Here is a 25,892-nt window from a genome sequence, read left to right as displayed (position 1 = left end):
GAAGCGCCCATTTGCTTCTCCACCCCCCCTCCTCTCTGTCTCTCTCTTCCCCTCCAGCAGCCAAGGCTCCATTGGAGCAACGATGGCCCGGACGCTGGGGATGGCTCCTTGGCCTCTGCCCCAGGTGCTAGAGTGGCTCTGGTCGCGGCAAAGCGACGCCCCTGGTGGGTGTGCCAGGTGGATCCCGGTCGGGCACATGCGGGAGTCTGTCTGACTGTCTCTCCCCGTTTCCAGCTTCAGAAAAATACAAAAAAAAAAAAAAAAAAAAAAAAAAAAGGTAGCTATGACATGTCTCAAAGATATAGTCTACAGAATTAACTTCAGGGAATTTATTTATTCATTTTTTCCTACTTAATCTCTGAAAAGATTTACCAGCAGAAACACAGAGGAGAAATTAGCTTCATATTTAAGAGTATGTATGTTAAATAAGTATATCAGGAGTAAAATAAAAGTATTTGACTACTGAAATCAGGGATTTGGGTTAAACGAGGGCCCTCCTGGGGAACAGCTATTGATTGCCTGGCTGGCAACCCTACAGCCTGGCACTGGCTGACACACTCCAGTTTGCTTTTGCATGGGAGGTCTTATGTAAAGCAATACCGTGTTCTATACCATAATATTTCTAGATCAAAAAGATGTAAAGAAAAAAGAGGATAAAACAAAATACATGTGGGCAGAGATAGGGAGAGAGATGACAGTGTCATGAGACACGTGGATAAACCAGATCATTCTTGTCACGGGGCTGTCCTGTGGGGGACATTTCCCACCATCCCAGGCCCCAAAGTACTAGAAGCCAGTAGCATCCACCTTAGTTGTGAAAACTAAAAGTATCTCCAAACACTGTTCAATGTCCCACCCTGGGGGCAGGGGGCAGAATTACTCCTGATCGAGAGCCACAGACCTAGGCAGATATCTGGAGTGAAATAAAGAATTCCTGAAGAAAAAGTTATTAATTTGCTAATCTGCAACAGAAACAACATTACCTGGCATTCACAGAGCCCCAGCTATATGTCAGACACACACACACACACACACACACACACACACACACACACACATATATATATATATATATATATATATATATATACTCTAATCCTCACAAGAACCCCTCCAGGATTAGTTTAAAAATCAAAAGTCTGAAGCCCAGAGAAGTTAATGGTCTCACAGTCCTTATAAGGACAGTCAGTTTTAGAGCCCAGAGATAGCTGAGGTAGCATCCACTCGTCACCCCTGGCTGTCCGCGATGCCTGCGACAGAGGAAAGGAACAGAAAGGAGGACAGAAGCAGCTGAAAAGAGAGACGACAGCTCTGTGGGGCTTATGGCGCTTACTGTTCGTCTTCAGCTTCCCAGGCTCGCTGCTGCGGCTGCCCGCCTGGTTGATGGCCTTGACCAGGAAGATGTACTTGGTGCCGCTCTGCAGGCCGTGCACGGTGTAGTGGTTCTGCTTGATGTTGGGCACGATCATCCAGCTGTCCGCTGAGTTACACAGACCTGTGAAGCCAACCGGGTGGGGTGCAGTTCTTTGGCACAGGCAGGGGGCAACATTTGCACAATTTGAGGGCATGTGGACCACAAGTGGAGTGCTTTGTCACTTCTTAGGGAGACAAGCAATAAACTCAAGTGCTCAGTGTCCTGACTCTCGTTGGTCAACCTATACTTACTATATATTCTTATTGGGTGCTCTAAAGGGAAAAACCACTTGAAATGATTGTATTGCAAATTTTGTTCAGTACGAATAGGAGCAGCCAAGGTGGTTCTGCCTGGGCCCTTAAGCATGGCTTATGTACTGATTCCTTGGCCCCACTCTCGTGACTGTCACTACATCACATCAGTGCCAAGCCTCACAGAAGGTGAGGAGAGGCTGAGTGATGTATGAGAAGTTGACTTTACTAATGTAGATGTAGTAGACTGCATTTCCGCCTCTTAATTCATCACCCTGCCCTGGATCCAGGCCTAAGTGACTTGGTAGTTGCTCCGTTAAAGAGATGGAATATGTTCCCTTATCACATGGCTTCAGATGGCCATTGACTGGCTTTAACCAATAGGATGGGGCTGAAATGTCAAGGTGCCAGTTGCAAGAGTAGGAACTGTAAGGCCTCGAGAGCGCCTTTGCCATTGCCATGGGGACAACGTTCCCCCAAGAGCCCGCTCACCCAGACAGGAAGAGGCACGGGGAATGGCTTTTGTCCAGCTAGTGCAGGAGGGGGCCAGAAGGGACTGGCCAGCTCCAAGCTAACTGCTGACAGGGGGGCTCAGAAAAGAACATTGGAGTTGCTTGTGACCCAGCATTATTAGTGTGGCTGTAGTTACCCGATTCAGGAGACCTGTTCCCAAGGGCACCCTGAAGCAGCAGCACCAATGGGCAGCTTAGGGCTGGGCGGGGGTCTGAGAAGAGCACCACAAGGATTTTGACTAGCTGCGTCCCTAGAGTGGCTGCTCTCAGAGTCGAGTGGGGCTGCTACCCTGGCTGCCTTCTCCAGGATGTGGGTTGGGGAACAGGCTGAGAATTTATGATGCTTGGAAGAATGTGCAGGAAAAAGGAAGCCCGTTTTGTTTTGCAGCTGGCTGATGCTGAAAACATCTCTTTGGTACTGGATCCAACTCTCCTCTCTCCCCTCTCTACCCATCAATCTCCACGCTAATAGAACCTTTCCCAGCTCCCTGGTGACTGGGCTGTCATGAAGTTTCCTGACTCTGGTGAATTTCCTTCACCGGTTTTTGGTAGAGGGCCTGGCCCCTCCACTTCCTGAGGGGCTCTACACTCACCTCTCCATCCTTTCCTTTCAGTAGATTTGCAAGTCAAAGGGTTAGTTCTTTTGATCTTAAGGCAACTTATACCTTACCATATTCTCAAGAAGCGGTCCCTTAATCTTTCTTTGGTCTCACCTCTGAGAGGCTAATACAACATTTCTGTGGAAAGAGGTTCACATAGGCATATCCATACGAACCCACAAATACAAACATAGCATTTCAAGGTATTCACATCCCGTGAATTCTGTCTTTAAATCCTACTAAATACTTTCTCCAACTTTCGAGTTGTTATTACTCATGGTAGTTTCACAGTTGAGAAGAACGTACAAGTATTTTGTCAATTGTGAAAATTCCCCTTGTATGATTTGTATCATGAGTGCAACATAATTTCAGACACACTTCAGTGAGTCTTTAAAATACATATACATGTGTTTGACTTTGTGAATTTCCTATCACCTCTTTACATTTCCTCCTGGGAACAGTTTTGCCAGAAGGATGGCCAGACTGACAAAGCCAGCATGAAGGAAGGAAACAATGTGAGACGCCAAGAGACTGTGTGTGTGTTCATGGTTGGAGATACAGCAGAGCTGCGACGGCTCTGCTCACCCCTCACCCGCCCCCAATTTGTTTCTCTCCAAATTATTGTGTAAGACTCAGAAAAACATCACAAAGAGTTTAGTAACATGGGACTCTCCCTACTACATATTGCTTTTGCTAATTTCTCACCTTACCTTTTCCTTGAACATAGCTGTAATAAACTCAATATTTCTGGATAGTGCCACAGCCAAATAGTAGATTTTGATCCAAGCAAAGAAGGGTCATTTTGAACTCTGAGCTCTGGGCCCCAACAAGCCTGTAACTGACTTTAGATATTTCATAATGAGAGTACAACAGCAACAAGACAAAAAACAATGAGTCCCTCTATTGCTGAGGAGAACCTCTTCATAGTCCCAGACCTTTGTCCACAGCGCTCAGGCACGGATGAAAACAATACCAGCATTCAGTACAATCAATGAAAATCCGATCAGTGTCACTGCACTTACACTGTTCCTGTTTCATTGCATATGTTACAGTAAAATGACTATTGTGGTCAAAGAAAGCAAATGTAAAAATGTTTCAATAAACTTTACATCACTGTACAACCCAGAGCCGGGATTAATGTGGTAGGGGACGGCTTTCAGCAACATTACAAAGCAGATGTCTGGAATCACTGCAGTCCAGCATCTTAACCCAACAAAGATGTCATGTTTCAGGGACCTTTTCCAAACAACAAAAGGGACCCTGACTATTTGGATTACTTTAAGAGGTCACTAATTTTTTCCTTGAATATTAAAAGAACAAAATGTTTATGAAGTAGTAAAATTTCATTGGCTCGCTTTACGTTGGGACAATGTACTCTCATGAATACTAACAACTATTACTTGCCAGGGTAATAATTGAGAAGTTGATTAAAAATGCCAAGAAAGCAACATTGACCACTTTCTTTTGGGGGCTGGAGCATGTGGGGTGCCTTGGAGTGCACTGTTATTGCGTCGCTAGTGTTGGTCTGGCGCCAGGACTTAACTTCCGACATACAGCGCCAAGGGCCAGACTTCTCTGCCGCGATACCCCACTGTGTCAGGACTATTGACTGGGTTTTAGTCATCTCTTTATGAAACACCCACTAACCATACTGAGTGAAACTTCACTTTCCTCCAAATTCATTTTCAATCATCTTTCAAGGTATTCTAACATTCACCTTTTCCAATTCCGCCTGAAGTATTAAAACAACAATGGAACTTGGAAGATAATTAGTCTGTGATGAAACTTAATTGAGTTTTTCAATTTTGTACATTTTTTTCTCATTCACAATGGGTCAGAAGCATTTCCCTACATAATGCTGCTCATTACAAGATCATAATTACATTTGGGATTTCATAGCCTTGTATAACAACTGTCATCTTGCCATAAGACATTATGTAACATGGACTCCCTTCGAAGAGGTGCATAACAGCTTCTAACATCCTTTGTTTAACAGATTGGACAGATATGAACATTCTTTACCTTCTCTATAAAAATAGGATATATGTGATAACTTTCATAAATATTTGCAAAACAACTAAAATAAATACAGATAACGTCTTTGACATAAAATCTTGAAGAAATGAATCTTTTGACTTTTTTTTTTAACAGAGACAGAGAGATTGATTCAGAGAGAGGGATAGACAGGGACAGACAGACAGGAACAGAGAGATGAGAAGCATCAATCATTAGTTTTTCGTTGCATGTTGCAACACCTTAGTTGTTCATTGATTGCTTTCTCATATGTGCCTTGACCGTGGGCCTTCAGCAGATCGAGGAACCCCTTGCTGGAGCCAGCGACCTTGGGCTCAAGCTGGTGAGCTTTTGCTCAAACCAGATGAGCCTGTGCTCAAGCTGGCGACCTCAGAGTCTCGAACCTGGGTCTTCCGCATCCCAGTCCGACGCTCTATCCACTGTGCAACAGCCTGGTCAGGCATTTTGACTTTTGCTAAGAATAAAAATAGGTTGCTGGAGAAAGGCACTAATAGAAGATTTTAAATTATGAATTAAAAATAGTTTTGGATAAATATGGACAACATTATAAAATTAAATACATATCTATTTGTTAATAAATCCATTAACATCTGTAACAATGAGTCTATTAATAAAAATAAAAAGTAATGTCATTAAGTTTGCATTAGACTGTATGAATTTAATTAATGGGAAACCTTTTATAACAGTGGTAGTCAACCTGGTCCCTACCGCCCACTAGTGGGTATTCCAGCTTTCATGGTGGGCGGTAGCGGAGCAACCAAAGTATAAATAAAAAGATAGATTTAACTATAGTAAGTTGTTTTATAAAGATTGATTCTGCCAAACTTAGTGAAAATCCGACATAAAGTACTTGGTAAGTAATTATTATTATATGCTTTAACTTGCTGTCACTCTGCTTTATAAATTTTACAAAGTAGAGTTACTTCCTTACTTTATGAATCACCATTACTATGGAACTGGTGGGCAGTTAGAACATGTTCCTACTAACAGAGATACAAAAGTGGGCTGTAGGTATAAAAAGGTTGACTACCCCTGTTTTATAAGGTTAAAAAGCTCCATAAATATTGTGATGAGAATTCAACCCAGCTAACACTTTGATTTCAGCCTTGTGGACCCTAAGAAGAAGACCCAGTTAAACTGTGCCCATGTAAATCCTGACCTATGGAAACTGAAATAATAAATAGGTGTTGTTTTAAGCTGCTTAGTTTTGGAAATTTTTGTACATAGCAATAGCAAACTGATATAATTCTTCCTAGATCAAGCAAAAACAATTTCAGAGAAATATAACATTCCTTATGTGGACTAAAATGCCACCTTTAAGCATAAAATGACTCTAAATATTTCTTTTTCTGATTACATTATTCACTCATCGATAGATGTTGCTTCTATCAATCCTCTGTGTGTTTTCAGAGAACCTTCTCTCTTTTTTGAGCGGGACAAAAAGCTTATTGACCCCAGTTCGCTTTTTGCAACAAATTATCCCTCCATTTTCTCTCTGCTCTTCTCAGACCTTCGTGCTGTCCTTTTCTGATCATCATGGGATTTCTGAGCATCTGATGAATTTCATCTTTTTAAAATGAATGTTCGATACAATCTCTGGTAAGTTTTCTTTTTTTTTTGTTTTGTTGTTTTTTTACAGAGACAGAGAGTCAGAGAGAGGGATAGATAGGGACAGACAGACAGGAACGGAGAGAGATGAGAAGCATCAATCATCAGTTTTTCGTTGCGACACCAGGCCAATTAGAGAGCAGAGAGTAGAGGAGAAGCTCGGAGAGGGGATATGAGGAAGACAGGGGAACCATTTGTTGGTGTTGGTCATTTATGTTTCAGTCACTTAGAAGTGGGGTCTTTCGGCATCTCTCTTTTAACTAATCCTAAATCAAATTTCTATTTTAAGCCTCATGTGCCTCAGATTTACTGAGGCTAGGAAGGAACCATGTAGAATAATAAGAGAGAATAGGTTTATGCAATACGAGCACATCAAGTTGATATGGATTTGTACAAAACATTTCTTTGCTGAAAAGTGACTTTTACTTTGCTAAAGAAGTTTCAGACTTGCTCCCCTGAAGTGTCAATCCTTCTGGTCCTTTGCTATTTACTCAAGCCACTTTAAATAACCCTGTGGGTGGGAGAAGTATCTCCTTTGTTATCATCTCTCTGGCCAGCTACAGTTATGTGAGAGCATTGATTGTCTCCGGTATCAAATAGGCTGTGGACCCCAGTGAGAGGGGCTTCTCTGTGTTTCAAGCAAGGTCTGAAATTCTTCCCAGGCCATGGCCAATTACTAACATTTCAAATGATGACCCTGCTCTCCTTCAAATAGAACTAGGTATCTGGTATGTTTTGGCTATTCATTTTATTATATCTTTTCTTTAATTGTGTAATAATACTCAGAAAAGTACATAAAATTAAGTATATGATATAATCATGAAATAATCAAAATGTAAGCAGAAAGTGCTGTTGACCCCCATATATTTCTTCCCAATGGTCCTACTTCCCTCCCATGCCAGAGGTAACCATCATCCTGACTTTTACTTGTAGTTCTACACGTATGAACGTATTGCTAAACAAAATAGTTTGATTTTTAAGTTATGAATGTATAAATGGAATTATACTGCATATATTCTTTTGTTTCCTGCTTCTATCTCTTAACAATATGTAAGATTCAATTATGTGGTTTGCTAGAGATGATTAATTTTCATTGCTATCTGGCCAGTAGTTTTTACTTGTTTAGTACAAGACAAGTCATGCTATCATCTTGTTGGTCAGGAAACACAAGTCACTAAATGTGCATTCTTTCCCTCCTTGTCATGCCTTAATCTTTAAATACAGAAATAGAATCTATCATAAAACAGGCATGAGACAGAGAACTCAATAGGGCATGTGATACTCACTAACAACGTTGGCTTGTCCAGTAAATATGGTGTACTGGAGCTCGTAGGAAACCACACTGAATTCATCATCAGAGGTCCAGTGAACGGTGATGGTGTCATAGGAAGCTGTGCAGAGCTCTTCTCTAATTGTTGGAGGGTTAGGAGCTGTGGGCATTAAAAATATTCATCAGTGGAGACGCATTCCTCTCTCGGAAACATTTCAGAGATGTGTGACAGGCAAAGCGGACCTTTCTAAATGGGTCCGTCAGGACTACTATCCTAGAGATGGTGACCCCATCTGAAAATTTGGTTGGCTTGTGATATTTTAATGCATAGTGTGACTTCAACCTGCTGGTATGGACTTATCTCTGTTTATCCTGAAAACATGCTTAGGAGATTAAGCAAACAATCTCCTCTATGAAAGAAAACATACTAAACAAAAAGTAAACAAGCTAAATTTTTGTAATTTCATCCACATTGGAGAAATGGCATTTTTTTTTTTTTGGTAAAGGGCTAGATGGTTAAATGTTTTAGGCTTTGTGGGCTCTGTTGCAACTACTTAACTCTGTCTTAGCATCATGAAAGCAGCCCATTTGTACTGAAATATTCATGGCCATGTTCCATTAAATCTTTATTTACAAACACAAGTGAGGACTAGATTTGGCCTGTGAGCCCAAGTTTGCCAACCTCTCATCTGTGAGGCCACATAATTTTGAAAGATTTTAATTAAACATAAATGAATGCAGAATACCCTAACTTGATAGAGTAGATTAAACTCAGTTAATTCAAAAGTAAATATTATGGGATAAAAGTGTTAATAAAATTATATAGGTTTCAAGTATACAAATTCCATAATACATATTTATATTTTAAATTGCATCCAATTAGAGAAAAATACCAGTTTGTTATCCCATAACAAATAAGCCAAATAACTGTTTGAAATTTTTCTTTCATTATTATTGTGGCCCTATTTTCTTCTCATTTTTCAATTTATAGGTGATATTTGAAATTAAGAACAAGATTAACAATCCATCCTATCTAAGAAATATATTTTCCTTCCCAAAGAAAAACATGACTCTTTGGCATTTGGTTAACTTTATCACTGGAGAAGGCTGCTGTTTTATGTCTTAAACACTTTCTAGAGCAGAAAAGTCTAAATCCTACCAAAATAATGATTTTAAATTGACTTCTACTGGATTGATTTCAGTGACTGGTTTTATGAGAAGAGTTTGTGAACAAGAAAAAGACTAGGCAGGGAGTGCTCCGCACTGGCAATAATATTTTAGATCAGGGGTTGGCAAACTAGGGCTTTGGGCCAAATCTGGCCCACTGCCTGTTTTTGTAAATAAAGTTTTATTGGAACACAGCCAGGCTCATTCATTGATGTATGGTCTATGGCTGCTTTTGTGCAACAGTGGAGTTGAGCTGTTGTGACCATATGTACTCTACAGGCGAAAATATTTACCATCTGGCCCTTTACAGTCAAAGTTTGCCAACCCCTGGTTTAGAGAATCAACCCAGGCCTTTATTCCTACTCTCTGTATACCAGTAGCTAACATCAAAAGGAGAAACATATATGCATTCTATAGAATAGTAGGAACCTTTGCTTACACTATGGCAGAGTTCTTTTATGCTCTAAATTTTGATTAGGATTCGCTAGTCCTAAACAAATCCCAAAAGAGAAAAAAGTCTATGAAAATGATAAATGTAAAATTCTGACTATTTTAGTATACTTCACTTTGCCACCTGAATACATATCCAGGACAAGTATCGGATGAAACAAGTGACTTTTATGTCTGCTGTATAAAGTCAATTAGCACAGCTTGGTCCATTGGTTATTGAGTACCTATCCGTGGCAGGCACTGCACTAAGTTGAACATTAACAATAAGTTGAACATTACAGCATTCTTCCTGGAATATGTATTTATACATTTGTCTCCTAAAGCAGCTATATGCAGGCTTTAGTGTCATGTACTGTGACTAGGATGTGGACAATCAGGGACAGCCTTCAGGAAATGCACTGTGTGGGGGAGGGCGGCTGCATTGCCAAGCACGCTTATTGTCTGTGTGGCCTCTGTCAGGGTGGGTCGCCCTGCATGGATCAGTGGAGAAATACTCATTTTCCCATACTCTAAATAGTTCATTGAATTATTTCCCCATCAACCATTGTGGAAAGATTTTGTCCTTTCTGCTTGCAATCTATGATTAAAGAAAACTTATGTTCAAAATAGGCAAGTGACTGTGAGATACATGGCAGTAGCTGCAGTCAGGGAGGAAATGTCACCTCTCCGGGCTATTAACTTGACATACCACTTGAAGGCATGTCACAGGGAAAAAAAATCTTGTTTTTACAGTCAGGCAGGCTAAGCTTGTTTTGATTAGAAATCCAATGGTTACGTCCTGAAAAGTCAATACCCAATTTACTGCAAATGAGAACAGGAGCATGCTGCCAATTTCAATATTCAGGACATTGGTACCCAAACTGGGATTTTCTTGCCTCTATCATAAACAGGACACGAGAAATGGTGGGCTAATACTCCACAAACAGTTCATTTCCTGCTTACAAATGTCTGATAAACTATTTGGACTTGGCAATATCAGCCAAGCATCATATGTTATGGCCAGAATTGATGTTATGTCTAGAAATGGGCCAAATTTGTGTTTGAGGTTGACAGCTAAGAAGGCATAATAGCAGGTACCCCATATGGTCTTTAGTTTGGCATAAACAGCCATCGGGATGATATATGGTGTTCATGTTACAAGTCAGTGCAAACTGCTTCCACAACTTCCCCTTTAATCAGTACTTTGGCATTCACATAGAGATCAGAATGAGCATACATCACTGAAATACTATTAAACAATTATTGGGAGATGGGGAGGACATAGTCTTGTCAACAAGACACGGACTTTGTGCAGAGTGGCCATGTGCTCAGCCAAACAGTCTTTCAGGCTTTTCTGCCCTTGGGCACGACCTTGCAGCATGGATCGGGCCCACAGGACACAAGCGGAAGTCTGCTAGATGGGTCTTCCGAGCAAGCTTTTTGTTTTCCTGGTAAACAAAGGCAAACTTGGCTGGCAGAGCTTTTTGTCATCACTTCCCCTATGCCCCTCTCTTTTTGTCTGTAACTGCACTGCAATACTTGCTGGGGGAGCTGTCATGTTGTGATCATGTGGCTGACCAACAAGCAACACAATGAAGGCAGCAGAGCAGAGAAAGAGAAAGCCTGGGCCCAAGGGCATCCCTGCGCTGCCGCGCAGCATCAGACCGTGCACCTCCGGTCTCCTGGTTTTCCTTGACGGCTTTAGTCACTGCTAGTTGGGTTTTCTGTTGTTGTAACCATACTCACTACCAAGTGATATTAAAAAACAAAGATCTTAAACAGGACACCATCATGAAAAACAGCTCAGCCAGAGAACGTTTTAGACCTCGGCTAATACAGGAGCCACAAACTACAGGTGGCTCTTTTCAATTTCAATTAAATTTAACACAAATAAAAGTAAAAACTCGCTTTCCACATTTCAAGGTTTCTACAGCCCCATGTAGCTAGCAGCTACCACATTGTACAGTACAGATGGAGACTGCTTCTATCATCATATAAAGTGCTGGTAGATAGTATTAGTTTAGCTAAATCTCACAGTTAAAAACTTAAAAAAAAAGGATGGCATTATATTCATAAATACTTGAAACCAGGCTTGGCTTTTTATGGTAAATCCTTTGTGAATAGATTTCTTTCTTCTGTAATCAGAGTGGCATGGTTTGAAAGAACAATGACAGCTGAGGTTTGAGGGATGACTCGCCACTCTTGTAAACGTACAAAGGCGAAAACAGCACCTCAGGTCCTTGCAAAGAAAAAACCGATCTTCTGGGTACACCGCTCCTTCAATTTAGAACCCTTTGCTTTCTGTGTGGACTATAAGAACAAGAGTCACACAGTGCTTCCTCACTCCGGCCCCGCTTTTCCGCAAACACGCACACGTGCAATCCGAGGGGAGAAGCTGATACTGTGCTGTTGGGGACACGGTCTCTCGAGGGCTACACAGCCTGAGCTGACGGCACACATCTGGCTTCCCTGTATCCGTGGAGCCTTCCTGCAGTTACAGGCAGTGGTGACTTTGGCTAACACAAACAAGCTCATCTAAACAGTCCACATTATACCAACAAATGCTTTCAGTCCTCACTTTACAGGTTAACAGCAAATAAATGTGGAAGCATGGTTAGGAATGGGAGTCGCCTGAAGTTTTCCTTTATTGTTGCTGCTTTGGTTTTTAAGCTTGGCTCCCCCTCCCCCCCTCCAATCATGCCTATTAGGAAGCACAGGACTGAAACATAGTACCAGGAATTCAAACCTGATTCGGGGCATGTTTGCATGGCAACCTTTACTAAGATGAAATTCAGTGTTTTACTAGAAAGAGCAGAGGTTTTTGGAGTCTGTACACACTCAAGCCGAATCCTGCTTCTGCAGCTCTATCACAACCTGACCTCCAGCAAGAATAACCTCCATCATTTGAAAAATGAGGATTAGGATCCTCTACCTCAATTCGACGCTACAAAAATTAAACAAGGTCACAAATACAAAAAGCTAGAGCAAAGTAATGTTAGCTATCAAAGTTAGCTATCTTTTTCCTCCACCAAGGAACTGTAAGAGATGCCTCGCTGATGTGAAGTGAGAAATACCCACGCTACCCTGAGTAACTCTCTGATGACCAACAAGTCTACTACTTGTGTTACCCATACTCTGAGAGTGAGGGAAATGCTGGTAAGTGATTTTTGTTTTGTTTTGTATTTTTCCAAAGTGAGAAGCGGGGAGGCAGTCAGACTCCTGCATGCGCCCAACCGGGATCTACCCAGCATGTCCACCAGAAGGCGATGCTCTGCCCATCTGAGGTGTTGCTCTGTTGCGACCAGAGCCACTCTAGCACCTGAGGCAGAGGCCATGGAGCCGTCCTCAGCGCCTGGGTCAACTTTGCTCCAATGGAGCCTTGGCTGCAGGAGGGGAAGAGAGAGACAGAGAGAAAGGAGAGGGGGAAGGGTGGAGAAGCAGATAGGCACTTCTCCTGTGTGCCCTGGCTGGGAATTGAAGCCGGGACTTCCACACGCTGGGCCAACACTCTACCACTGAACCAACCAGCCAGGGCCAGTAAGTATGCTTTTAATGATTGAAATTATCTTTTATTCCTGCATCCTCAATCAGTCTTGTATTGTGTTTTTTCTTTGTTTTTTTTTTTGTTGTTGTTGTTGTTGTTGAAGAAAAAGAGTGCCATAAATTGTTTCTGGGAATACTAGGCTCTGTTCCTATTGAATAAATCATAAGCATACATCTTGTGTTTTAGGGAAATTTATCTGGTGGCAAAGTATTTGTATCATTGAATATGCACAACATCAAAAAACCCACAAAGATAATACCTGTAAGATAATCCAGACATTCTAGCAATTTCTTCTCTCGGGAAAAATCTAAGGCAAAGGTATCAAATGTGTCGTTGAGGTTGATTTCAGGAATGAGAACCTGGGATGATGCAGTTGCCATGGAGACTCTGTAATTTGAACAAAACAACTTTTTAGAAATGTCAAGATGGCTTTCGCTAAACCTGCATAGGAATGATAAAGCTCATGGAAAAGAAATATCATTTAAAAATAGTGCTGTTTTTACACGTGAGCCTTAAAAGTATTCTCAGAATAGCACAGCACAGTGACACAAGGCAAATGAACTCAAGCTTACAGCAAAGGAACCGGAAAAACAGCAGAATGGCTTTCCCTTCCTTTTTACTACCAGGGAAAAAAGTCCCCATGGAGGCGAAAGAATATTCATATTTCATGTCGCTGTGTATTCAACAGCCTGGCCCCATCACATCGACCGAACCACAGCGAGGAGCACATAGCTGCAGGCCTTTCTTCACACATCTGTCTGGGAAACTGTTTGTTCCTTCCAGACTCGACCCTGCTCCACTTCAAAGAGGAGTCTCCAAAATTTCAAACTGCATAAAAGGCAAAGTGAAGATTAAAAAAGAATGTTTCCAGATATTGGATTAGTTTAATCAATTACTAGCCTCTCTCTAAAATAAACATTAAAAAAAAGAGTTTTTGTCTGGCTCGTTTTTATTTCCCTTGTATTCATTTTCTTGTGCCATATTCCCAGCAGATGGCATGGAAAATATTCATGAGCATTCTTACAAATTCCCCCAATGGCTACACTGTTTCTCCTCTTCATTTAGTGTTGCTGGCTAGATTTCTCATTTATAAACCATCATGCAAGGTATTAAGTATCAATCTCCTGCTATGGACTCTCAAGTTGATTAGTTGGAATATTTTGACTAATTAAAAAATACAAGTGATTCTCTTAAAAACAAGAAAATTGTGGCATGATGTAAACCACTACTGAGCAGATCAAACTGTGGTAGACTCGTAATCTTACTGATTTTGGTATTTCGTTTAGTTTGGTAAACACCACCAAGGACCTGCTATGTGCAGTGGGACACTGACTAGGGCAGTGTTTTCCAGCTGTTGGTATGCAGACCCGTGCAGGCCCGGCAGAAGCTTTGTGCCCGTCCACCCTGACGTTGTATGAAGGTTTCAAAAATCACTGATGTAAGGTGCTAGGAATGTTTGAGCAAAGATACAACTTTGAAATGATTTAGCTCTAAGTCTAGTTACTTATTTTCTAATTAAGGGCACTGATACTCAGGTATACAAGGCCACAAAGCTACCTGGCAATAGCCAGGAGAATTCCAGGCCTGTACTCTTCTTTTTTTTTTTTTTCCACAGAGACAGAGAGAGAGTCAGAGAGAGGGATAGACAGGGACAGACAGACAGGAATGGAGAGATGAGAAGCATCAATTATTAGTTTTTCGTTGTGCATTGTGACACCTTAGTTGTTCACTGATTGCTGTCTCCTATGTGTCTTGACCGTGGGCCTTCAGCAGACCAAGTGACCCCTTGCTCGAGCCAGCGACCTTGGATCCAAGCTGGTGAGCTTTTGCTCAAACCAGATGAGCCCGCGCTCAAGCTGGCGACCTCGGGGTCTCGAACCTGGGTCCTTCCGCATCCCAGTCCGACGCTCTATCCACTGCGCCACCACCTGGTCAGGCTGCACTCTTCCTTTTAATCTAGAAAAATGTCTTCTTGGTTACTCCAAGAGTTCTATCTCCTCTTACATTCCCTGATGGCTCTTAAAGCTTTGGATTTTATAAAGACAATATATTTTGGCTATAAAAAAATCATACCCGTCAGTGTATCAATACAATATAATATTCATCCATGAAAAGGAATGAAGTACCAATACATACTACAATGTGGCTGAACCTTGAAACATTACCCTAAGGCAGTGGTTCTCAAAGTGTGCACCAGGGTGCACTGGTGCGCCCTAGAAGATTTCCAGGTGTGCCCTATGATATTCAAGAGAAATATGTGCCTTTTGGGGACCATAAAACCAACGGGGGTTTTGGAGTTTAGATTTTTGGGGGACAGAGGTGTGGGGAATTGGCTGTAAGCTGACAGTCTGCCCAACCCCCCACCTCACTTGCCTGATTAGGCTGCAAAAGGCTGTTAAGCTGTGGTGCTGGATTGTTTACACTACCCCCCATGTTCCCCGGAAAGACTGGAGGTAAGTTTCTTCTATCCTTTGTTTGGTGTAATGTTAAGATGATATGTATAGTGGGGGTTTTCTGCACTCAACACAATTAAGAGTAAAAAGAGAAGAATTCTTCAATGTATTGAGGAGGAACCGAGAGTTTGCCTTTCAAATATATGCCCAAACATTGAGAAATCTCTAGGACACATCAGGCTCATGTCTCTTATAAACACAAGAATGAAAAAACTTAACGCAATCATGCCGGGACCTGCCGAATTTACTAAATCTTACTAAGAATGTATCTATATGTACAAAAAGATAATTTTTTGTCATTTTTTTATTTTTAACCCCTCTTTTTTATGAATTCTAAAAAGCATAACAAAAAATAACAAAAATGTTTTTTAATGTCACAATAAATTTAGTTTTGTCGTATTTATTTTGTTTAATTACCATAAAAGCACGCTTGGACTTTGTATTATTTTTCTTTAATATTTGACTTACTTATGATAACATATTTCTCAGAAATTTGTATATAGTGTGCCTACAATTATTTGTAGGATTTAAAATGCGCCCCGACTTCAAAAAGTTTGAGAACCACTGCCCTAAGTGAAAGAAGCCAGACACAAAAGGCCACACATTATACGATCCATTTGTATGAAATGTCTGCAATAGGCAAACCTACAGAGATAAAAAGCAGATGGGTGGTTGAGAGGGGCTGAGAGGAGGGGACAATGTAGAGTGGCTGCTCATGGGTATGGGTGATAAAAATGTTTTGAAACTTGATAAGAGGCAGTAATTGTCCAACACTGTGAATGTGCCACTGACTTGTACATGTTAAAATGGTTAATTTTGTTGTGTGGATTGCACTTCAATAAAAACAACTTCCATCTGTGAAATGCTCAAAATCTCTAGAAATAAAGTTTCTATAACTGCATTTCTATACATAATGAAAAAGTTCCTATAATTTCTGGTGCATTTTCAGTGCTACAGTGGGAGAGAAATAGAAGGAAAAATCCACAATGTAATAGAATGACATTGGGTCCAGAAGAAACGTTTCAAGTGTTTGAATAAGAGTGGAGAAGCTAAACCCCCTGCCTGAATCTTTTCACCAAGAAGCAGTGAATAACAGAGTTGTGATTTTGCTTGCTAAATATTGCACCCAAGGGAATTGGGCTAATTCTAGTGACTAACAACGCTAATTTAAACTAATGGAGAAAGGTATGGTTGTTAGGCATTTTTCCCATAGATGGTGAAACTGTATTTTATAAATGCTTTCCTTATGACCCATAAACACAAAAGCTCCTTAAAACCCAGAGAGAGCCTAGGATGTTCAACAAATACTTACTGAGCCCTCAAAGTATGCCATGTACTGAAGAGCCCAAAATATCTGCAACAATGCAGAAAAGTTTAAAGAAATACTATACACCTGAAATGAATACAACATAATATTGACTGTAAACTCTAAATGAAAAAAAAAATGCTACAGTGGCATTTGAACTCCTCAAATAAAAATTTCAAAGTAAGCCTGACCAGGCGGTGGCGCAGTGGATAGAGCGTCGGACTGGGATGCAGAGGACCCAGGTTCGAGACCCCGAGGTCGCCAGCTTGAGCACGGGCTCATCTGGTTTGAGCAAAAAGCCCACCAGCTTGAACCCAAGGCCGCTGGCTCCAGCAAGGGGCTACTCGGTCTGCTGAAGGCTCGTGGTCAAGGCACATATGAGAAAGCAATCAATGAGCAACTAAGGTGTTGCAACGCAATGAAAAACTAATGATTGATGGTTCTCATCTCTCTCTGTTCCTGTCTGTCTGTCCTTGTCTATCCCTCTCTGACTCATTCTCTGTCTCTGTAAAAAAAAAAAAATCAAAGTGAAACTTCAATTAATTCTGTTTCAGATGCAATTCTGTAGGGAGAATTACAATGAGTTACTATGAAACAAGCACCTAACTTTTGATGCCGTTTCCCTGTCATGCACACGTGACACAGATCTTGTGCTCAACGGGTCAGAGGGTCTCAATTGCTCTGAACAGATAACCTTGATTTAGCACCTCTTACGTCCAGTGGCAGAAGCCTCTGTTCATCCAAAATAGATTCCATTCCTAATTTCTCCTGGTTCTGTGGTCCACAACCAAATAAAACATGCTTTGGTCAAGTGACACTGTTAAAAATGCCTGCCTTTTGATGGTGGGAACTTTGGAGAGAATGGAAAGGATGCAAGTTCCTAGGCCTGGGAGGTAAAGACTGACAGCTGGACTCTTTGGAGATTACTGCAGCTTTTAATGCCAACACATTTTTTGATGGAAGGAAAGATATTTATCTTTGGCTACAATTTCAATTTCTTAATTGGAGTGACAGGCAAGAGGAGACCTGCCAAATTCAACATTTTAGGCCATGTTTTTATTCCCCAAATCCTTGTTGCCTATCTTGTGACCTTTCAGATAAGTTGCCAAAATCCACCTGGATCATCAGTGTGTGACACTTTCTCAATTCCTCACTCTTACAGCGCATGTGTGCATACACGTGTGCGCATGTTTGTGGGTATGTGTATTAAGCTCTTAACATATTGGGGAAAATAAGGGCATTGTGTTGCAGCTTGATGCTTAAGAGAGTGGGCTGCACATTCCTCCTTGTTTCTATATCTACTTTGATGCTCCTCATCTCTATGACACTCAGTTGCTAGCAGCCACATGGGGTTACTTTCCCAGAAGATGGGATATGTCTAGAGCTACACTGTTCACAGAGGTAGATGCTCTACCATTCCTGCTTAATACCCACCCCACTCCTGTGCCCAACCCTGACAATGGCACTTAACTAGGCCTCTCGGGTGAGCAGTCTACAATGCACATCACCATGGTAAAACCTGGTAAGGTCTCACAGAAACAAAATGTGGCTTACTTTGCTCAGCTCAGGATTTCCCAAGTGCATTTGGGTCAAGAGCCTTGTTGTTGTTTTAATAGCAATTAGCACCCTGCAGAACAGACTTCAAAAACCATTTATCACATGTGCCCTGATTCTTAGAATCAAGTGACATCTTTCCAGAACTGACAACTGGAGTTATTGGCTTTGTAGTCAGGGAGTCTGATGGATCCTTGAACTGACTGTGCTGGCAAGGGATAAAGGGGTCACCCTGTGGGATCTGAGAGCCTCCTACAAGCTTTGACAAATGCATAATATTAAGAGAAAATTTTCTTTAACTACCCTTTTGACGTAAATAATTTGCTACTAAAAGTGATTTTAAAATAGACAAAGACTAGCACTGAAATAAAGACACACAGGAAGGGTCGTACGGACATACTGAAACATGAAAAGAGAAATGTAACAAACATTATGGAACTGCTACGATGCTTCATGCCTGTTCTCCCTAGATAGTCACCAGCAAAGCTACCACAACTACTGATAGAAGTAGCTATTGTGAGCCCAGTTTTCTAAGTAGACAATAACTCATGAATAAATCCAAAGGATAACCATTATGAAGTGGCAGCACTGGGATTTGAACCCAGGTTTCCTGACTCCTAGTCTAAGCCTAGTGCCCTTTTACTGTATTTCAGTTGCTGGAAAAAGAGAAAGGCTCAGGAATCGACCAAGAGGATTGACAAATATAGACAGAGAGAGGGGAGTTGCAGAAACAGGGGCGCAAAGACCCCTAGCACATTTGTGCAGGCACTATATTATATATTCATACTTGATGGCGGTTTAGAAAGGTCAGCTTTCTAATGCCTGGGTTTAGTGAATAGTTTAGCTTATTTTAAATAATCTTATAAAAGTCTGCATATAATCACATCAAGAACTACACATTAGTGAGGCCTGAGAATATACTCTTGTACAAGTCATTTATAGAAAGAGAAATTAGTCATGTTCCCATTCTTGATGACTAGGCTTGTTAGAGGTAGAGCTGAATGGAACCAGAATGCAACCTGGTATGTGAGAGATCACACGTGGGCATTTGCGCGTGCATGTTGTACTTCAAATGCAGGGCTCCTTTCAGGATGTTCTATCTTAACTGTTCTGGGGCCACATTCTCTCCCCTCGTTAGGTGAGAATTTTTTCATTATACTTGCTCTAATTTTAGGGACTGCTGAGAAGTGCAGCTCACACTGGCCACTTAATCTGGACAGCTCATGATTTATAGCTGGAGGAAAGCACTCTTGGATCCCGTTGGAAACCATGATGTAAGTGTAACCACTGTCTAGTAGAGTGTCCTGCGTCCACTGCAGTACTACTGCTGTTTGCAGTTTTTAATTTTCAGATGACTATAAAACAGTTGGATACAGTCCTGACAAGAGCAGCAGACAAACACTTGGAACCTAGGAGTCAGGAGGAAAGAAACTGGCTTCTCTTAAAGAAGGGAGATCATTCTAAGGATATAAAAAGGATGATAATTAGCTCTTATTCACGTGCTCTGGAAGAGATACATGTCTAAGCAGTCACAGAAGAAAATTTTCTCAAGTATAAGGAATAACACAATGAAGCCAGTTGGATACTAGACCAGACTTATAAAAATACTGTGCATTATTGTCAATGAAAGGACAGTGAAAATGAAAATATCTATGCCTACCTCTATGTGGTCATTTATCACATAAAATTAGCACAGTCTCTAACACAAGCAAGTACACAATAAATGTTAGTTTTCTTATTCCTTCCTTGAAGAAATTCAAGTCCTAAGCTGTTATTTCTTTCCACTAGGCCAGGGGTTGGCAAAGTACAGCCCGTGGGCCAAGTCTGGCCCACTGCCTGTTTTTGTAAATGGTTCATCAGAACACAGCCCCGCCCTTGTCCTTTCGGTTCCATGTCATCTGTGCAGGCGATGTGGAGCTACAATGGCAGACCTAAATAGTTATGACCAAGATCTTATAATCAGCATAACTGTAAGTGCTTACTTTCTGGTCCTTTACAGGAAAAGTTTGCACACTCCTGCATTAGGAGAAAGACAAGCATGAATGAGCTCTCTGGGGTTTTCTAGGGATAGGATTCTGCTATTGCTTTATAGAAGGGGTCGGTGACTATGGAAATTAGAATGAATAAACAGTCCAGACCATTGGCATAGATTGGAGATGTCACTAAGGAGTGTTCACTGCTTTTCTTTGGCTCCACCAGAATTGCTCTAGCTGTTTGCATCAGCGAAAGTTAGTAATTTTTATGCCAATCAGCTGTGTACTGAAGGAGCACTGACCCTGCCAGTCTTACTGCTGAGCTAGACATTCACATGCTGTCAGTTTTATGTTCCCTATCCTGGAAAAAATGGTATTTTAAAAGCAGGAGGTATGAGATTGACAGTTTGGTCCTTTCTCTCCTATGTGAGCTGGCCTTGACCTTTTCAGGAGCAGTGGAGCTTCTCAAACAAATAGAAACAGGCCTAACAGAGAACACTGGACCACTTCTCTTTAGCAGATGAGCCCTGAGATGAAAGAAAAGATTCCCTTTTATGTGTTTGCCTTCCGATTGTTTACTATCAAGTATGCAATAAGATCAGGTCTGAGAGTCACAATACATGCTGTTTCTGTGCCATCATAAGCTTTTTCTGCACTAAAATCAGGTAGATTTTATTCTTTCCAACTGGTGGACTCTTTTTTCAAAGGCTTGAACTCCAGGTTCCTACTGAAAAGGCTTTGACCTATCAAAGGGAAGCTTCTTTAGTGGGAACAAAGCAACTCGAAAAAATCTCTTCTGCTGGGTACTCGGCCTTGAAAATGAAAACAAAAGCAAGACAAGGGCTAGGCCAACCAATCACACTCCAGATACAGAAGCCCTGCTGCTGAAAACTTCCCAGCAGCCCCTGCACTCACCTCTCAGTGATGTTCTTAGCAGTCTGGAGGAACCGCGCATGATCATTCTCCTTCAGGGAGTGTTCCGCTTGAGAGATGAGTGATGCCGACCGCTCAATACACTGCTTGCAGTTTGCAATCTGCTGGGCCAGCTTGCGAAGCCTCATCACCTTGAACAAAAAGTATGTGAGGATTACACGGGTGTCCTCCTGTAGTGAAAATGCGTTGGGCTGGACCCTTCTGATACGTGCCTTTTGTTGTATGTAACTCGTCCTTTAACAAAAGTTCAAAAAGTTGGCATAGAGAGATATTGAAATATGGCAATCTGTTGTGGGACTCTTGTCTTAGCTATTCTTTATCTCCTTGGAGAATTGTTGCTAATTTGTTTTATGAGGAAACACTGAATTGCAAATTGCTTCCCTGTTGAGGGGGAAACGAAGTGTTGCTCAGTGGCAAGTTACAGAGGGTCACCAGACCTCTCCCCTTGACTATTACACACAATTATTGTAAGGTCATAGAGAACCCTGGAATTTTATCTCAGTTTTTCAGCTGTGCCATCAAGAAAATAAAACACTTCTATAGGCACAAATGTATGGCTTAAGTAAAAGCCATTTTCTAAAAAGTTCTTTGCAATCCATGTTATAAACTTGTGATATAAAAACATTAGGTAGTGCTACTTCCCCACCTAACTAAAACTCACGTGTTAAATGAACAGAAAGGGAGCATTTTTCCCATTGATTAATATTTTTCCTGTTGAGCAGATGAGAGAAAGCCAAAAAAAGCACAGCTGGACCATTTCCCCTTGCCGGGCACGTCATTTCCAGGCACTTTGTGCTTTCTTGATAACCAAGACTATTTTGATAAGCATTTCCCAGTCGGGATAAAAATGCATGCTTGGTTCCAACCTCCATTCCAATTCCTGATTCTGTCTTACTAGAAAACGACCCTCAAACGTAATTGACCATAACCTCTGGGGCAGGCCGAGATAAGTCCACGGTAACCCACTTGACCATTTGCTCTGGAGTTTGAAATGCGCTATGAGATGAAGCTCTCTGGCCAGAAGCCAAGATAAAATTAGACTGCTAATTGGAATCGCCGTGTGCCTAGTGCCCCCATCCACACAGCCTGGGACAGGTCTTGGCCGGCTTCGTGATCATTCCGGAATGGAAAACAGCCCCGGGTGAAAGGGTAGGGAGGAGGCCAGTTCATCTGTCTTACAGACAAGGCTGGCTCAGGCTCCCTCCAGAATTCCTGCTAACTCCAAGAAATTCTTTCTTTCTCCAAGTCATCATTATCATCCCCATGCAACTCTAATCGAAGAAAAGGAAGGAAGGAGATGTCAGAGCTGGAGGCCTCTGAGGAATGTCCAATTCCAGCTCCGGCATACTGCACAAAGCAAAGGAAATGAGCGCAGCGCCGAGAGGCAGTGGCTGCAGATAGCAGGCCAGACGGAGAAAAACTCCTGAAAGGCAACGTTACGGAATGAAGTGTCAAAACTTTCGGGCAACCAATATGTGATCTTAAGCCTGGTAAAAGAATTAACTCATTATAATTATAGTGACCATCTGCAGCGGATTAACTGTGCTCATTTGTTGAATAAAATAACACTTATTTTAGAATTAAGCTTCTAACATCATTATCCAGAGGTGAAGTTAAGAAAAGCAGTCTAATTCAAGATATGAGAACATATCCATAAGAAATTGTCAGAGGAAGGAAGAAGAACTTCGAGTCCCTAGAAAAAACTAAATAAATAGAATGTTTCAATATGCAACATAAGGATGCTTTTAATTCCATGGCAGAATCGGAGATGTTTAGTACAATTCTAACAAAAGAAAAATAAAGTCAAATATTCCCTCAGAGTAACTTCATGCCAATCACTTATCCTGTCGGTGTGCCTATTAGTGACTGCACAGATCGCAGATGGAACCACACTTGGGCTCCGTTTTCTTCTTTCTTTTCTTCAGTCCTAATACTGGAAATTAAAAGTGACGTCAGTGAAAAAGAAATCGAAGCAACTTGAAATGAGAGCTTCCTTTGAAAATATGGGAATGTTTTACAGAAAACAATCGTTGGCATAAATTTAATTTTAGTACAATTTCATCTGATGCCCCAGATTGGAGCTTTTCAAGCCTGATGTGCACAAGAATCAACTGGAGATCTTTTTCTTTAAAACAAATAAAAACCATGTTGTGTGCTGTGGTCACTCTCCAATATCCTCGGTAAGGAACTAGCTGGCAGAACAGCAGGAAAGCAGGAACCAGCATTTTAACAAGCAATGACTGTTTTCTGATCTGTAGGTGATGGATTATTAGTATGCTCAGGACTAGCATTTAAAAAACTAACTAGAACAGGAGAAGCAAGGAGAAAAGTAAGTAGCTGAGTACATTCCTGGCAGAAAGGGCAACTTATGTTTTATAAAATGTTTTGTGAGTGTGTGTCTGTGCTGAATTTTATGTCATGTGTATTTCTTATTATAGGTTTCATTTTTAAAAAAAGAAGAGAAAACCACTGCTCTAAATTAGGTGTTTATAAGCTATGGTCTGGAGGCCATACCCAGCACAAAACCTGGTTGTATAAATAAAGTTTTATTGCCACTCTGACACATTCGTTCGTTTATGAATCACCTATATGTCTGACTTCACACTACAACTTTGGGCAGAGGTGAGCTGTTGCAACAGAGAACATATGGCAAAGCCTAAAGTATTTATTATCTGGCCTGGATCTTTACAAAAAAAGTTTGCCGACTTAAATGATCCTGATCACACGGCACTCATTTGAACCACACTCTGTGATACATTACCCTATGGTATAGCCCTTCAGAATCAGACACTTAGCATTGAGTAAAATACTGCTTTATTCATTAGAAAATACTTTTTAATGTATTATTTGAAAAATCTGACAAGATGCAATTTGATTTTTTCAAAAAGAAATAACTAGATACTGATACATAAGAGACTCTCCGTACATATACATGTATTACTACTGCGGAGGAAACTTTTCTGACTTGGCACTGTTTCTTTGTCCTTTGGCAGTTGTGATTGGCACACTGAATTCTTGAACTCATTCTGTACTCATCATGGAAACTGTCTGTCTGTTGGAATCTCCTTTGCGTGGGGACATGAGCCTATTTATGTCATTTTATTGGTTGTTTATTATACCTTACATATGATTTTACAAGTAACCCTTTATTTTCCTTCAAATGTATTTTAAATGCCTTTATCTCTAGGTAGGATTCCCATTCCAAAATTGCTATGTCCAAATAATTGATAATCATTTAACACAAATATCTGAATTGGCAATGAGGCTTGTCCTCAGCATTTCTATAAGGCTAAAGAAAAGCCTGAACATTTAGTCCAAGTTAATTATCTTAAAATTTGGAGATTTACAGTACATAGAAGCAGTGAAGAGAAGGACCTCTTTTTCTCTTTAGCTGTGGCCTTCCTCCACAGATCTGTGTCTAAACATAAAATGCATAATTTGCTTAATCTGGAATCTTCCATCAGCTTTTCATGTGTTGACATGAAATTTATCTCTTACTACTGAAGAAATAAGACAGTTTTTCCTGGGGTGTCTCATGGCTTGAGACTGCAGTTCATCTAAGTATAAAGGCTGTTGAGTTATTTATTTCAAAGAATGCACAATGTTCTGAGAGCAGGAATGACCAGCATGTACTAATGTAGAACAACATTGCCTGCTTGGCAACCTCCCCAGTGAGAGGATCTGTGGTGAGCTTGTTCCCACCAGATCTAATGGCCTGGTGATCGCTACCAGAGACGATGGAGGTACTCACAAAGTCGATGAAATTCGTCTTTGTGGTCTCCGCAACCCCACCAGTTCTTCCTCCAGCTCCCCAATCCCAAGTGCTGGTCAGAGCGCCCCACTGCCCTTCTCTGGATTCCATGTCCTCAGACTGTCCAGCCACCCCGGGCATCCTCCCTGGGCAACAAAGCCGCACTCACCCTCTCTGCCCAGCACCTCAGATTTCCAGCTGTGTTGGCACCATATTCTTCTTCAAAATGTAGAACTGACCCCACATGTCTCAGTCACTCTGAAGTCCAGGGCTTGGGATCAACTAGGCCTTGGTCATGTGCCAAACAGTAACTCAAGAGAAAGCTGAACCAGGCCCTGATCTTTTCCAAGTAATGTTTGCCTTCTAAGATAACGTTCCTGAGTACATAGGCACTTTTTTTAAAAAGGAGAAATTTCAGACAATTTAAAAAGTATTATGATCAACTTTCTTGTACAGAGTACCAGTTTTACCAAATCTCAGTATTTTCATCATGTTACTGTCAGAGTTTTCAAAATGAAGTAAACTACTATTGATAGCATTGAAGCCTTTGTGTCCCTTGCTAATTTCATTCATGTCCTGTTCCAGAGGAAAACACTTGCATGAAATCAAGGTTGAATGGAACTGTGTCAAACTAAAAACTTCTGCACAGCAAAAGAAATCATCAACAAAACTAAAAGGCAACCAAATAAATAGGAGAAGTTAGTTGTAAATAATAACTTCAATAATGGGCTAATATCCAAAATATATAAAGAATTCATTACAACTCAACAACAACAAAACAAATAACCTGATTTAAAAATAGGCAGGGAACTGAATAGACACTTTTCCAAGGAAAACATACAGATGGCAAACAGACACATGAAAAGGTGCTCAACATCACTAGTTATAAGGGAAATGTAAGTCAAAACAACAATGAGATAACACCTCACACTTGTTAGAATGACTTATCAATTAGACAAGAAATAACAAGTGTTGGAGAGGCTGTGAAGAAAAAGGAACCTCATTCACTGCTGGTGGGAATATAAACTGGTACAGCCACTATGGGAAACAGTATGCAGGTTCCTCGAAAAGTTAAGACTAGAATTACGATATGA

At 41.0% G+C, this 25,892-nt stretch overlaps 1 protein-coding gene across 6 annotated transcripts in view; it reads right to left on the bottom strand.

The window, feature by feature from the left end:
* Nucleotides 1–25,892, bottom strand: part of MID1 (midline 1) — a 346,779-nt gene that overhangs the window by 9,508 nt on the left and 311,379 nt on the right. For all 6 annotated transcript variants that reach the window (XM_066249082.1, XM_066249084.1, XM_066249081.1 and 3 more), the window contains exons 5-8: nt 21,030–21,178; nt 13,088–13,215; nt 7,705–7,848; nt 1,334–1,495 (exon numbers count right to left, since the gene is read on the bottom strand). In XM_066249082.1, the coding sequence (XP_066105179.1) occupies nt 1,334–1,495; nt 7,705–7,848; nt 13,088–13,215; nt 21,030–21,178 (583 nt within the window). The remainder of the gene's footprint in view (nt 1–1,333; nt 1,496–7,704; nt 7,849–13,087; nt 13,216–21,029; nt 21,179–25,892) is intronic.

Source organism: Saccopteryx bilineata, chromosome X (assembly GCF_036850765.1).
Source record: "Saccopteryx bilineata isolate mSacBil1 chromosome X, mSacBil1_pri_phased_curated, whole genome shotgun sequence".
Lineage (NCBI taxonomy): Eukaryota > Metazoa > Chordata > Mammalia > Chiroptera > Emballonuridae > Saccopteryx > Saccopteryx bilineata.
Note: the sequence above shows the minus strand (reverse complement) of the source record. Positions and strands in the feature narration are given on the sequence as shown.